The sequence below is a fragment of the Monodelphis domestica genome, chromosome 5 (assembly GCF_027887165.1).
Source record: "Monodelphis domestica isolate mMonDom1 chromosome 5, mMonDom1.pri, whole genome shotgun sequence".
NCBI lineage: Eukaryota > Metazoa > Chordata > Mammalia > Didelphimorphia > Didelphidae > Monodelphis > Monodelphis domestica.
The window spans coordinates 109,199-125,456 of record NC_077231.1 but is presented as its reverse complement, the minus strand read 5'-3'; the positions used below and the strand labels follow the sequence as shown (position 1 = coordinate 125,456).

The following is a 16,258-nucleotide window of genomic DNA, read 5'->3' as shown; positions in this document are numbered from 1 at the left end:
GCAATTCCCCTGGTTATTACATGTGGCCTTGATCAGAACCCATTTCCATGTTGTTGGTGTTTGCACTAGGGTGATTATTTAGAGTTCCCAACCATATCCAATCGACCCATGTATTCAAGCAGGTGTTTTTCTTCTGTGTTTTTACTCACACAGTTTTTCCTCTGGATGTGGATAGTTTTCTTTCTCATAGATCTATCCAGGTTGTTCAGGGTCATTGCAGTGCCACTAATGGAGAAGTCCATTACATTCGATTGTGCTACAATGTATCATAATGTGTATGATGTTCTCCTGGTTCTGCTCCTTTCGCTCTGCATCACTTTCTGGAGGTTGTTCCAGTCCACATGGAATTCCTCCAGTTCATTATTCCTTTAAGCACAACAGTATTCCATCACCAACATGTACCACAATGTGTTCCGCCATTCCCCAATCGAAGGGCATCCCCCCATTTTCCAATTTATTTCCACCATAAAAAGTGCAGCTATGAATAGTCTTTTACATGTATTTTTTCCTTATTATCTCTTTGGGGTACAAACCCAGCAGTGCTGTGGCTGGATCAAAGGGCAGACAGTCTTTTAGAGCCCTTTGGGCATAGTTCCAAATTGCCCTCCAGAATGGTTGGATCCATTCACAACTCCACCAGCAATGAATTAATGTTCGACTTTGCCACATCCCCTCCAGCATTCATTACTTTCCTTTGCTGTCATGTTGGCCAATCTGCTAGGTGTGAGGTGATACCTCAATGCTTTGCATTTCTCTGATTTAGAACACTTTTTAATGTGCTTATTAATGGTTTTTATTTCTTTGACTGAAAATTACCTATTCATGTCCCGTGCCCATTTATCAATTGGAGAACGGCTTGGTTTTTTTTGTACAATTGATTTAGCTCTTTATAAATTTCTCATTGAAGATGATGTTTGCTGAAGGTTTTAGATAAATACTGTTTATTATTTTTAGGAAAGGCCCTTCTATTCCTATACTTTCTAGTGTTTTCAAAGGAATGGGTGTTGTATTTTATGAAAGGTTTTTTCTGCGTCTATTGAGATAATTATGTGATTTTTGTTGGTTTACTTGTTGATACGGTCAATTATGTGGATGGTTTTCCTAATATTGAACCATCCTTGCATTCCTGGTATAAATCTCACCTCATCATAATGAATAACCCTCGTGATGGCTTGCTGGAGTCTTTTTGCTGGTATTCCATTTAAGATTTTTGCATCTATATTCATTAAGGAGATTGGTCTGTAGTTTTCTTTCTCCATTTTTGACCTGCCTGCTTTTGGAATCAATACCATATTTGTGTCACAAAAGGAATTTTGTAGAGCTCCTTCTTTGTTTATTATGTTGAATAGTTTGTATAGTATTGGGATTAGCTGTTCTTTGAATGTTTGATAGAATTCATTTGTGAATCCATCTGTTCCTGAGGATTTTTTCTTAGGGAGTTCTTTGATGGCTTCTTCAATTTCTTTTTCTGATACGGGATTAAGAATTCTATATCTTCTTCTGTTAATCTAGGCAATTTATATTTTTGTAAGTATTTGTCCGCATGACCTAGATTCGAGCTGAGATTTTAAAAGATTTTTGTTGCATCTTTTGTGCCTTTGATTCACAACTGTCACTTTAAAAAAATCCTAACTTTAAAAAAATATATATAAATATTGTCAACCACTAATACCAGGAGGAGTTCATAATTCCTTCAGTTTCAATGTCACATAATCTATTTTCTACTAAAAATTAACCTGGTTCCTTTTGGGGCTTTTTCTTATTTGGGGGGCATTAGATTGTTAGTAATGGAGAAGACGATTAAGCAGTCAGCATTTCTACATGCTAGAAAGAGCTTACCAATACTTCAAAATAAATACCTTAAAAAATATCCATGATTTCATTGAGTATGTTCCTAGAAGAGTTAGACTGTTTTTGCAGTTATCACTAAGTCATCAAGGGACATCAAAACTTCATATGCTATGACTGATATTTCTTTTAGGCTCCCTTGGGCAAAAAACCCATGAGTTGTTCAGCATGTAATTAATTGGATATCTCAGACGCTAGTTGTTTTTGTTAGTGTGACTATTCCTTCTAATTGTCCACTCTATAACCAGCTCACATCTTCATCAACTGCCTTCATGAGTACATGGGTCCTCCTCAAATCAACTCATGCTCACTCTCTGCCCATGAATCTTTATCGAGCTTGTCCTTAAACAGCACCTCTGTTCATGTTCAAAGACTTATTTTTGTTACATGTAAAAGAGCCTGTTCTGCATTAGTCTTTGACAGCCAAAGGTCACTTCCATCTTATGATGAGGTGTGGGGATATCAATTCAGTGGAATGTGTCTCTGAGATGTTTTTATTTCTGATCTAATCATTTTCAAAGGGCCTCTTTTTTTCTTTAAAGGCTAGCAAACCAGGGGAATCTGTAAAATGCCCCTAACTGAAAGGTCTTCACTGTTGCACCCCAATGGCCTCAAAATACTCTTGTTTATTATAAAGCCTCAAATTTAACCATCCCTGCCAAAACCTTTTGTCCAAAAGGACAAAAAAAATCATTCTTGTAAGAGTTACTTACCAATATTAAGGCTGCTCATGATGAATAAGAGTTCTTCTATGCATCACTACATGTTTATGACCCACATATATATTAACATCAATGGAAATGAGAAATAGCCTCATCTTCAAAAATCCAGAAAAATATGATTAAGTTTTCCTTCTTAAGTGGAATCTGTTTTTTTTTTTGTTATTCCAGAACAGCTCTCATGATTGCCCTTAGCAGTAATAGTACCCCAACAAGCCTAATCAAACTTATTCTTCAGTATGATGTTGACCTCTCTTGTCAAGATTATTTTGGAAGGACAATTAAAGACTATCCTTATTCCAGTCATGCTAAAGTGTAAGTGCTAACATTATAATGCTATATTTATTATTTTCATTAATTTCCATTCATAACATTTTAATACACTAATAACAACTTAATATTCATGTTCCTAATTATTATGCTTTGATAAGTAAAGGTAGCCATCATCTCAAGCTATTTTCCTGTTCATTATTTTTATAGCATGTGCATGTTAGGCAAGAATCCAAAAAATCACAAAAGCAAAAACCTAAATAAAGTTAAATACATGAGGTTTGTTTGTTTGTAGTTGTTGTTTCATTGCACTGTTTGGATGTACAATGATTTCATGAATATCAAGCAATTTATTTTTACTGCATCTACACTCCTGTATTTGTGTTTAGACTGCCTAATTCATTAAAATAAAAATCAAATGAATGTAGCAAAAATAATGGAAGTGAACAGCAAGTAACTTTGACTTCTCAATTTCTTCTTCCAATTACTTCTGTAGAGTAAATTAAAAATGAAAGGAGACTACTTTCATTCTTTGGCTGAGAATACATAATACAACGGAGACCCAATCTTATCAGATGCATTGGCTATACCTCCTTTTTGCTGATTTCAAATGCTTCTTGATAATGTTTCTTGTGATTGATCCACCAGTCCTTTCTTGTCCTCAGGAGGAACAGTCAGACAAGTCACAGCAATAGTATCCTTTCATTTTCAATTAGAAATCTTCATTCTATTTGCGAAGTATTGGGAATGAAGAACTTTCCCTCTAGACACAGCACATCATTGCACATCTCTCTTACTTGTGCCTCAACTTTCTCTCTGTATTCTTGGGTCATCAGCTATTTTTCCTCAACACCTTCAGGTTTTTGCTCAAAACTTGAAATGACCCTTCAAGATGACCTTTGGGACCCTAAGGTGTTTTTGTAAGTAACAGAGAGGACATTCCTCCAGGTATTGGATAATGAAGGCTCCTGGCTCACTGACATACTTGATGCAAGATTCCATGTTATCATGTCGCCCAGCCTGCTCAGCCAGTTTGACCTTCTGTACCAACTCCTTTTCATCCATGCCCGAATATTCAGTGCCTAGAGTGAGTGGTGACTTCAAATGGACAAACTGGGGTTCTGTGGTGTCTCGGTGAGAACAGTGGTCTATCATTGCATTTAAAATAATTTTTCCTCTACATAATTGAAACTTAATGGGGTGTTCCCAGTTGTATAATATTGTAACAGTCTGGCAAGCTGACTAAAAGATGCTAACAAACTGGGCAAATGGCAAAGTCAGATTATACAAGTTCAGTAGGTATAAGCAAGAGAGAGGGGAAAAGGTAGATTTTGACAATCTGAGGTAATTTTCAGAAATAATCACGATAATGATAGCTGCCATTTTCATAACTCTTTAAGGCTTTCCAGTATTTTCCTCATCTATTATAATTTGATCTTCACAAAAGTTGTTTTGTTTCATTATATCAGGTTAGTTTGGAAGAAAAATTACATTATGTCTCATATGCCATCAAAAATTTGTTAACTAAAAAAATAAATTGTGAATACTAATAGGAACATTAGAATTTATAGGGTGTCAGTTTGGTACTGGAGAGTTTTGGATTTGGAGTCAGAGGACCAGGGTCTTGGGGAAATCATTATATGTGTGGCCTTGCAAAATTCTTTATTTTTCTTGGATTCAGTTATTTGAGAGAGAGAGAGAGAGAGAGAGAGAGAGAGAGAGAGAGAGAGAGAGAGAGAGAGAGAGAGAGAGAGAGAGAGAGAGGCTAAACTAGAATTATTTGATTAAACACATGTGTACGAAGTCTAGATGGAATGATTAATTATGCCCTACAGAGTTTACCAAAGCAACAACAAATTCTGTTGATAATCTTGTAAGGATATTTAAGGTTTTGACGAATATAAAGACTTGTTGATGCATATATATTTTGTCTTCTTATGTCTTATGTTTTATTTTCTAAATAGTCATCGGGAATTAGTTCTCCAGTATGTGAAGAGTAAACTTAATGAACCCTGTGTAGCTGAAATCAGTAGTCCAGATGTGACTTCGGATATTTCATTTACTTCAGGTGGACCAGTCTTGGACAAAAAAGGTAGGATTGAAAAAACTGAATAAATACTTAATTTTAAACCTAATGAAAGATCAGTTTTAAAATTAAAATGCTTCTTTTTCAATTTCAATTTTCTGCTTTTAAAGGATAGGATAGATACAAATGTATTTTAACTTAAATTTCATCCTTGGATGCTCACTGTCTTGGAATAGTTTACAAAAAATTGAAGATTTTTCTTATTAATACCTGCTTTATTCTTAAATGTACTCATGTAGATTATAATAACAATTTTAAAATTTATATAACATTATGAATATATTTGATGAAATTTCATGAAATCTTGAAAAAAATTCATGTACTATATTTCTCTATATTACTTCTTTTGGATTCAAAATATGGGAAAAAATGATACATTTAAGAACGTCCTGTAACTGTGGTGCACACACATATACACACAGAGAGATTGATCTCATATGTGAATATATGAAGGTAGAATGATAAGCCATCAAGAGAATTGATTCCTCATTCTGTTCTGCAACAATGTGGCAATTATACCTATTCCACCTTTGGAAATGTAGACATTTTAAACATTACAAAATTTTAAAATATTCATGAGATTTTCTCTCCACAGGTATTAAGTATGAAAAAAGTCACAGGGATTAGCAGAACAAGGGAACAGAGAAACGGATTTGAAGAGTAATACACATATTTCTAGATTTTCAATAAAGAATGGTGTCTGGGACACAGAGGGTCCCCAACAGTGGACTCCCCACCTGAAGGAGAATACAAAGTGGGAGCCAGCAGAAAAGAGGCAAAGCTAGCAGCTTATTGCCTTCAATCAAAAGGGGAGGGAATACTCCTCAAGCTAGGGAGATCAGGAAAATGCCCAAGTATCACCCTGGCCATCACCAACTTATAGAAGTCACAATGACAAACTTTCCTTCTTCTATCCCCTCCCTGTCCCTTTGTTCCTGAAGGAATTCAGTCTCTTGGAACTCTGACTTCTGGATTGAAAGATTAAAGAAGCATCATTTAGGTGACAGGTGCTAACGTGCATACAGATGCAACAAGAGCACCAGAACATCCTTTGATCCTTTTGGTAGTAAGAAAGATGAGGGAGCTGCTGCTTAAGCTGTAAATTCTCCTGGGAAAGTGTTTTTGTTTTTCTTTTTGTTCCTTCTTTTGGGGCCTAATCTCTGCTAGGTCATCCAAGGCTTTTGGTATTCAAAGCACCTTTGGAAGTTAAATTAGGCAGGCCAAATAGCTTTATTAAAAGGGTTGTTTAGAGGAAGGGGAAAGTTTTCAGCTTAATGAGAGCTTCAGGGGGAAGTTCTGATCTCTTAACTGCTAGCCTGTTCTTGAAATGATTGGGGGCCAGGTCTAAAGGAAAAACTGAAAAGAAAAGTCTTCAAACACTTCTGATGAGAAAGGCAAGTTATTTTGCTTCACTCAGGCTGAAGGGTCCAAAAGGCTTTTGTGTTAGAAATGGTAGGTGGGGTGCAGGGGGTAGGACAGTCTGTTCCGAGGGGGGATGCTAACTCTTGCTAGGGTCCTGAAAATATTAGACTTATAAACCAAACGTTAGCCTGAGAATTACACACTTAATCTCCTCCCCCACAATGGCACACATGCTCACCTCCATAATGACCCCAAGAAAAACTTTAGAACCTCAGGATTGGGTCAGTTAAACAAACTCCTGTAGAAGAGCCCATTTTCTCATTTAGCTCCACTCCTGGGGTCTCTAATTATTTGCACTTCCCTGGGAGCAACCTTAGATCTTGCACTCCACTCTATACAGAAACTGTGAAAGACCCCAATTTTGTCTAAGAAAATTTACGAACTTTTTGTTACTTTATCAAATTGTTTTGTTCTGGGATTGAGTATTTCCCAGTTATTATACTGGTTACTTTTCTATTTTAATTCATGGTTCCAGTAGAAAGGGCACAATTTATTGATAACATTGGATTAAAAAAGCTTTTTATGCCTCCCAAAATGATATACAACTTGATTTTTGAACAACCATGTTATTCATGATGTCATTTCAATCCTTGCATGACTTCATAGATAATACTGTTGTGGGAGAGCTTGGGGGTAAAAAAGCCCAGGTTCTGGACCGGCACCCTTTGCAGGAACGCATGACTTCAAAACCTAGTTTAAAAATAAAAAAAGAAATTAATTCATTTAAAAGCCATATTGAATTGTGTGGGAGAAGATAGGGTAAGGGCCTTTTATGCCGCCTTCAGAGCAGGGGTTTCAGGACAAGAAGAAAGGGATGGAGTCAGTGAGGAATGAGGTCATTTCTTTCAAGTTGGTCTATAGATCACATTAGGTACCATCTGGACTTTTATCAGAGTAGAACTGGGAGGTGCATATCTATATGAATTAAAGACCTTTCTTTTGGAAGTAGAGAGGAGTTTCCCAAGTCTTATTTGACCTAGAACGTTTCTGGAGTTTTGGGGTGTCTCAGGGAAAGCCTGCCCCCCAAATCAATACCATGAACCAATAAATATCAAATGGCAACAAGTAAAAGATTACCTTCTTCATTAAAACAGTGCTTTTTTGTGGCTAGCAGCAGGCAAGGTTTAGGAAGCTGAGGTGTAGTCCTGACTATGCCACTAACTAGCTCCTTCATGTCTTTGAATCTCAGTTTCTTCTTGTTTCTCCTTACAAATATAAAATTAAGGGTTTGGAATTATTTCTGAAGGCCAATCCATTCAAAAGAACCAGGTTTCTATGCTAATTAATTCTTCATTATCTTTGATTTGTTTAACTTTTTAAGTCAGACAATGGGCAATATTGGTAATCAACTATGGTGGTACTCATCATCCACCATCCACCTCCCTCAAAAAATATTTGATGCTACTCCAGTAGTAGTCTCCAATATGACCAATACGCCCCCCATGGACTGTGCGTTTTATCATTTTGAGCACTTCTACGACTTGTCAGAAGTGCATGCAAAACTTTTGTTCATAATTTGTAAATCCTCTAAGGCATAACCACCATTTCTCTCTATTGCAGAGTAATTAAAATGATGTCTAACCTAACTTGAACCAATAATACATGCAAGCTAAAGACTTAGCATATTATAGTTTGCCAGAAAGCAATGCTAGATTTAAAAAAAAATAATTTTCCTTTCTAATCAGTCCTCCTATCTAAACTTTTTTTCACTCTAAGCCAAAGACTTCTGAATAAACTTTTCATGATTCATTGAAAAATACAATCAATATTTTAATCTGAAATGTATGCTTTGGCCCTGTTTTTTAGCCACTACTTAACAATGATTTTTCAATTCAATAATAAATCGACATAATACTTTTTGTCAGTCTTACGCTAACCCTGACCCCCTCCCTCACAACTTCAAACTGCTTTCCCTCTAGGTCTTTCCTCTTATCAAGAATTTCCAGGACTATTTATCCCATTTGTCTTGTGTGATAACATGATATTCTTTATTTGGTTCGCTTGTGAATTTTTGAGCTGCTTCCACACTAAAATAGGTCTAAGACTGTGTGGAAAGTGAAACCTATCGAATCTGAGTCTTCAGGTTCTAACCTGGAACTGCTAACCTACATGGCCACTACTTTCACGGTTTGCTTAGGGCAAAGCTGAAGATGGAGTGCTCTGTACCTACCAGTTGGAAAACAGTTTATTATGCTTGATCTTTTTACATTAAGAGAAGCAGACACATTGTAAGAAAAAGAACATAGATGCATGAAACCTGAGTTCAAAGGCTAACCCTAACCCTAACCCTCACACTCCTTTTTTGAATGTGGAGAAGTCATTTGATAGACCTCTACTTCAGTTTGCTCATTTCTAAAATAATGAGATTGGTCTAGACAGACTCTGCTATAAGTCTAATATTTTTTTCCTCAAAAAGAGTATACTATTAGAAAGAAATGGGCAGTGGCCTTTTTCAGCACCTAGATACACTATTGGGATGAATAGAAATTTATTTAAATGAGCAAAATAACAACCCTTTTAAAGACTGAATTCTTAAATCATTGGTATTTTAGTCTCTTCTGTTAATAATAGTAATAATTCCCATCCAGATATGTAGGTTTTCAGTTTTTCAAAGTCTTTCCCTCACATAACTTTGCTCTTACTTATAACCTTTGAAATTTATGCTTTAGAGATAATGATCTAGATATTTGACATGATTTTTAAAAAGATATATTAAAAATACATTTTCCTTTCATGATACATAATTAGATTATGGTTATATCATCTTGGAGTTGGAAATGGCTTGAGATAATCTAGTTCCACTAAATTATTTGAGAAATTCATTGTTAACACTTCCTTTCCCTCAGCTTTTGCAAAGGATGCATACTTCTTAAGGTTTTTTGAAATTTTTTGTTTTAGAGGGACAACATTTGTGCTGGGAAAAGTGCTTGCTGTAGAGTTAAGACTTCCTGGATTTCCTTAGGAGTATAATTTATACTTTCAACCTCTGTTTCTTCATCTCTAAAATGGAGGAGTGTTTCCATGAGATGCTTTCCAAGACTTCTAGGTCTAATTATAGGATTCCATGAAAAACATCTTTAATTGGACAAACAGTCATCGCTTATTATATGATTGACAAAGTTTTTTTTAAATTTTTAAACATTATTTTATTTGGTCGTTTTCATACATTATTCACTGGAAACAAAGATCATTTTCTTTTCCTCCCCTCCCCCCCCAAGCCTTTCCCTCTCCCATAGCTGACGCATGATTCCACTGGTTATCACATGTGTTCTTGACTTGAACCCATTTCCCTGTTGTTGGAATTTGCATTATAGTGTTCATTTAGAGTCTCTCCTCAGTCTTATCTCCTCCAACCCTGTAGTCAAGCAGTTGCTTTTCTTCAGTGTTTTTACTCCCACAGTTTATCCTCTGCTTGTGGGTAGTATTTTTTAGATCCCTGCAGATTGTTCAGGGTCACTACACTGACACCAATGGAGAAGACCATCACCTTCGATTGTACCACAATGTATCAGTCTCTGTACAATGTTCTCCTGGTTCTGCTCCTCTCGCTCTGCATCACTTCCTGGAGGTCATTCCAGTCTCCATGGAACTCCTCCACTTTATTATTCCTTTGAGCAAAATAGTATTCCATCACCAACATATACCACAATTTGTTCAGCCATTCTCCAATTGAAGGGCATCCCCTCATTTTCCAGTTTTTGGCCACCACAAAGAGCGCAGCTATGAATATTCTTGTACAGGTCTTTTTGTCCATTATCTCTTTGGGGTACAAACCCAGCAGTGCTATGGCTGGATCAAAGGGCAGACAGTCTTTTAGAGCCCTTTGGGCATAGTTCCAAATTGCCCTCCAGAATGGTTGGATCCATTCACAACTCCACCAGCAATGCATGAATGTCCAACTTTGCCACATTCCCTCCAGCATTCATTACTTTCCATAGGTGTCATGTTAGCCAATCTGCTAGGTGTGAGGTGATACCTCAGAGTTGTTTTGATTTGCATCTCTCTGATTATAAGAGATGTAGAACACTTTTTCATGTGCTTATTAATAGTTTTGATTTCTTTGGCTGAGAACTGCCTGTTCATGTCCCTTGTCCATTTATCAATTGGAGAATGGCTTGAATTTTTGTACAATTGATTTAGTTCTTTGTAAATTTGAGTAATTAAACCTTTGTCAGAGGTTTTTATGAAGATTGTTTCCCAATTTGTTGCTACCCTTCTGATTTTGGTTACATTGGTTTTGTTTGTACAAAAACATTTTAATTTGATGTATTCCAGATTATTTATTTTGCATTTTGTAACTCTTTCTAAGTCTTGCTTGGTTTTAAAGTCTTTCCCTTCCCAAAGGTCTGACATGTATGCTATTCTGTGTTTGCCTAATTTTCTTATAGTTTCCTTCTTTATGTTCAAGTCATTCACACATTTTGAATTTATCTTGGTGTAGGGTGTGAGGTGTTGATCTAAGCCTAATCTTTCCCACACTGTCCTCCAAATTCCCCAGCAGTTTTTATGAAATAGTGGATTTTTGTTCCAAAAGCTGGGATCTTTGGGTTTGTCATATACTGTCTTGCTGAGGTTGCTTGCCCCCAGTCTATTCCACTGATCCTCCTTTCTGTCTCTTAGCCAGTACCAAATTGTTTTGATGACTGCTGCTTTGTAATATAGTCTGAGATCTGGGACTGCAAGGCCCCCTTCCTTTGTATTTTTTTATTCATTATTTCCCTGGATATCCTTGATCTTTTGTTCTTCCAAATGAACTTTGTTATGTTTTTTTCTAAATCAGTAAAAAGAATTTTTGGAAGTTCCATGGGTATGGCACTAAATAGATAGATGAGTTTGGGTAGGATGGTCATTTTTATTATATTGGCTCGTCCTACCCATGAGCAGTTAATGTTCTTCCAATTGTTCAAGTCTAGTTTTAGTTGTGTGGAAAGTGTTTTGTAGTTGTGTTCATATAGATCCTGTGTTTGTCTCAGGAGGTAGATTCCTAACTATTTTATTTTGTCTAAGGTGATTTTGAATGGGATTTCTCTTTCTAGTTCTTGCTGCTGAGCTGTGTTGGAATTATATAGAAATGTTGATGACTTATGTGTGTTTATTTAGTATCCTGCAACTTTGCTAAAGTTGTTGATTATTTCAATTAGCTTTTTGGTTGAATCTCTAGGATTCTTTAAGTAGACCATCATGTCATCTACAAAGAGCGATAATTTGGTCTCCTCCTTGCCTATTTTAATGCCTTCAATTTCTTTTTCTTCTCTAATTGCTACTGCTAGTGTTTCTAATACAATGTCAAATAATAGAGGTGATAATGGGCATCCTTGTTTCACTCCTGATCTTAATGGGAATGGATTTAGTTTATCCCCATTGCAGATGATATTAGCTGATGGTTTTAGATAGATACTGTTTATTATTTTTAGGAATGACCCTTCTATTCCTATGCTTTCTAATGTTTTTAATAGGAATGGGTGTTGTATTTTATCAAAGGCTTTTTCTGCATCTATTGAAATAATCATGTGGTTCTTGTTGGTTTGCTTGTTGATGTGGTCAGTTATGTGGATGGTTTTCCTAATGTTGAACCAGCCCTGCATCCCTGGTATAAATCCTACTTGATCATGGTGAATGAGCCTTCTGATCACTTGCTGGAGTCTTTTTGCTAGTATCCTATTTAAGATTTTTGCATCTATATTAATTAGGGAGATTGGTCTATAATTTTCTTTCTCTGTTTTTGACCTGCCTGGCTTTGGAATTAGTACCATGTTTGTGTCATAAAAGGAGTTTGGTAGAACTCCCTCTTTGCTTATTATGTCAAATAGTTTGTATAGTATTGGGATTAACTGTTCTCTGAATGTTTGATAGAATTCACTGGTGAATCCAATAGGCCCTGGGGAGTTTTTCTTAGGAAGTTCTTTGATGGCCTGTTGGATTTCTTTTTCTGATATGGGATTATTTAAGAAAACTATTTCTTGTTCTGTTAGTCTAGGCAATTTATATTTTTGTAAATATTCATCCATATCACCTAGGTTGGTATATTTATTGCCATATAGTTGGGCAAAGTAGTTTTTAATGATTGCCTTAATTTCCTCTTCATTGGAGGTGAGATCCCCCTTTTCATCCTTGATGCTGTTAATTTGCCTTTCTTCTTTCCTTCTTTTAATTAGATTAGCCAGTACTTTGTCTATTTTGTCTGTTTTTTCAAAGTACCAGCTTCTAGTCTTGTTTATTAGCTTAATAGTTCTGTCACTTTCGATTTTATTAATTTCTCCCTTAATTTTTAGGATCTCTAGTTTGGTTTTCTTCTGGGGGGTTTTAATTTGTTCGTTCTCAAGTTTTTTGATTTGCATTTCCAATTCCTTGATCTCTGTCCTCCCTAATTTGTTAATATATGCACTCAGGGATATGAATTTTCCTCTAAGTACTGCCTTGGCTGCATCCCATAATGTTTGAAAGGATGTTTCGCCGTCGTCATTTTCTTCAACGAAATTGTTAATTGTTTCTATGATTTCTTCTCTAACTATCCGATTTTGGAGTATCATGTTATTTAATTTCCAATTAATTTTTGATTTGGGTCTCCATGTACCCTTGCCGATCAATATTTTTATTGCCTTGTGATCTGAAAAGGCTGCATTTATTATTTCTGCTTTTCTGCATTTGAGTGCCATGTTTCTATGACCTAGTGTATGATCTATTTTTGTGAATGTGCCTTGTGGTGCTGAAAAGAAGGTGTATTCTTTTTTGTCCCTATTTATTTTTCTCCATATGTCTATTAACTCTAATTTTTCTAAGATTTCATTCACCTCTTTTACCTTTTTTTTGTTTATTTTTTGGTTTGATTTATCTAAATTTGATAATGGTTGGTTTAAGTCTCCCACTAATATGGTTTTACTGTCTATTTCCTCCTTCAATTCTCCTAGTTTCTCTATTAAAAATTTGGATGCTATACCATTTGGTGCATACATGTTGATTAGTGATATTTCCTCATTGTCTATACTCCCTTTTATCAGGATGTATTTACCTTCTTTATCCCTTTTGATCTGGTCTATTTTTGCTTTGGCTTTGTCAGATATCATGATTACCATTCCTGCCTTCTTTCTATCAGTTGAGGCCCAAAAGGTCTTACTCCAACCTTTAATTCTAACCTTGTGAGTGTCAACCCATCTCATATGTGTTTCTTGAAGACAACATATGGTAGGGTTTGGGGTTCTAATCCAATCTGCTATTTGTCTATGTTTTATGGGTGAGTTCATCCCATTCACATTCAAAGTTATGATTGTCATTTGTGGATTTGCTGGCATTTTGATATCTTCCCCTAGTTCTGACCTTTCTTCTTTACCTTTCTCCTTTTGAAACAGTGATTTACTTTAGGTCAGTCCCCCCAGTCCCCTCCCTTGAGATGCTTCCCTTTCTAGCCCCTCCCTTTTTATGTTCCCTTCCCCTCCCTCCTCTCCTTCCCTCCCTTTTTATACTCCCTCCCCGATCCCCCTCCTTAATTTTCCTTTCTTTCTTGCCGTAATGGATAAGATAGAATTCAGGATCCCACTGGATCTGGATTTTCTTCCCTCTCAGATTTTCTTTCACTGAGAGTAAGGTTTAAGTAATTCCACTTCACGCTGTCTTCCTCTCCTTTTCATATGAGAGTTCTTCCCCTCCCCTTCCCATGTGTATCTTTATATGGGAAAGATTATTCTATTGAGTCCCCCCATTTCTTGATGTTAATCTTAGTGTTATCGATGGTTCCCCCCTCCCTTTTCCTTTTTTTGCCCCCACTTTTCCCAAATCTTCTTAATGCCCCAATCTTTCCCTATGCATGTTTCTTCTAACTACTCTTATGATGCTACAATTTATGAGAGTTACACAAAACATTTTCCCCACATATTAATATATATAATTTTATGTAAATGTAGTCCTTATAGAAGAGAGTTTGGCTTAAAGAAAAAGATAAGATTTATCTCCTTTTCCCTTTCTTTCATATTTACCTTTTCATGTTTCTTTTGCTTTCTGTGCTTGGATATCGAACTTTCCACAGAGCTCTGGTCTTTTCTTAGCAAATGCTTGGAAATCTTCTATTTTGTTGAATGCCCACATTTTCCCCTGGAAGTATATAGTCAGATTTGCTGGGTAGTTGATTCTTGGTTGGAGACCCAGCTCTCTTGCCTTTCTAAATATCGTGTTCCATGCTTTGAGGTCTCTTAGTGTGTTAGCCGCTAAGTCCTGTGTGATCCTTATGGGAGCCCCCTTATATCTGAAGCTCCTCTTCTTGGCTTCTTGTAGGATTTTCTCCTTTTTTTGGAAGCTCTTGAATTTGGCAATTACATTCCTAGGGGTTGTCTTTTGGGGATTTAGTATAGAAGGTGTTCTATGAATCCTTTCTATTTCTATTTTGCCCCCTTGCTCCAGAACGTGAGGGCAATTTTCTTTTATAATCTCCTGTAGAATAATATCGAGTTTATTGTTTATCTCTGGTTTTTCTGGGAGACCTATAATTTTCTCTTCTCCCTCTGTTTTCCAAATCTGTGACCTTCTCAGTGAGATATTTTATGTTTTCTTCTAATTCATTAATTTTTTGGGTTTGCTTTATTGATTCTTGCTGTTTTATCATCTCACTTTCTTCGAGGTGCTTAATTCTGGTCGTTAGGGACTGGTTTTGCTTTTCAGCCTTGTTTGCCCATTCTATTGGATCCTTCGAGTTCTTTTTCCAATTGAGCAGTCTTATCTCTCAGACTTCTGATCTCTTTCTCCCATTTTTCTTTCCAGGTTTCCATCTTTTGGATAAGTTCCAGTTTGAGATCTTCCAGAGCTTGTTGATAGTTTCCATTTTGGGAGGCATGTTCTGATTTTTTTTGGATTTCCTCATCATTCTCCTCTTTTCCTTGGGTACTTCCACCATAAAAGTTTTCAATAGTCACTTTTTTCCCTTTCTTCCTGGAGGCTTGATTTTGGGCCATGTGAGCCATCCCTTTGGTGGTTTTATTCCCCTTTCCTTTTTAGTCTGGGGTCTGGGTGATATGGATGGGTTTTCTGTGAGTTTAGGTTGCCTCAGACTAGTTCTTCCCAGCCTCTGAGGTTTCTTAGAGAGCTGGGTCCCTGATCACAGCCACACTGCCCAGGTATTCAACTCTGCCCAGATAGTCAGTGCATGGTCTGCCCCTGGTGTTTAGCTCTGCAGAGATGTTTAGCGCAGCCACCCCAAGTACAGCTCTGCTGACCACCGTAATCAGCGCCGGATTCTCCAGTGAAACCGCCCTGAGACGTTTTTTTCCTGGCAGTCCCCAGATCCCAAGGACCCTGGAGTGCCCCCCCCCCCAGTCAGAGATGTTCCCCACTCACTCGCTGTCCTGTGAGCACTCAGGTAGCTCACTCTGGTTTGGTGGGGGATGTGGGGTGGGGGAAGGGTGGCTCAGTTCACTTTTCTGTGCAAGCTTTTCTTCCTTATTATAGTGTGGAAATGTTCAAGCCCCACGTACCTTCGCCTCTGTGGAGTACTGGGAGTACTGGGGTGTCCTTCTGTTCCTCCAAAGGTGATTTTTATGCTCCTTTGATGTAGTCTATTTTGTTCGGTGCCGGGGAGAGGAAGTGTGTGGCGCCTAGATTGCAGCCATGATTACCCGGAAGTCCGACAAAGTTTTAAAATGTAATATATATGTGGATGTGAAACTAAATCAATTTAAAAAAGATTTATGGGGATTGGAGCTATGTAGTTTCTGTTAAAATTAAATGGATAACTTTTCAGTTCTTCAGTGTATATAAAAAGACTGAAAAACCAATTCTGATGATTTAGTGCTATTTCAAGGTTATATCATTTGTAGGGGGTAGAGGGAACAATTAAATAAAATGTTCTCATTTGTCATCAATTTTCATAGTCCTAAAGTTGCCCATAATTAACTTGTATTTTGTTAAACTGATTGGATATATTACAAAT

General features: G+C 36.8%; 1 protein-coding gene across 4 annotated transcripts in view; it reads left to right on the top strand.

The window, feature by feature from the left end:
• Positions 1-16,258, top strand: part of LOC100032400 (ankyrin repeat domain-containing protein 26-like) — a 130,919-nt gene that overhangs the window by 28,599 nt on the left and 86,062 nt on the right. For 3 of the 4 annotated variants that reach the window (XM_056797343.1, XM_056797342.1, XM_016426917.2), the window contains exons 5-7: positions 2,739-2,882; positions 3,786-3,971; positions 4,802-4,929. In XM_056797343.1, the coding sequence (XP_056653321.1) occupies positions 2,739-2,882; positions 3,786-3,971; positions 4,802-4,929 (458 nt within the window). The remainder of the gene's footprint in view (positions 1-2,738; positions 2,883-3,785; positions 3,972-4,801; positions 4,930-16,258) is intronic. The other variant, XM_056797344.1, reaches the window with a different exon arrangement.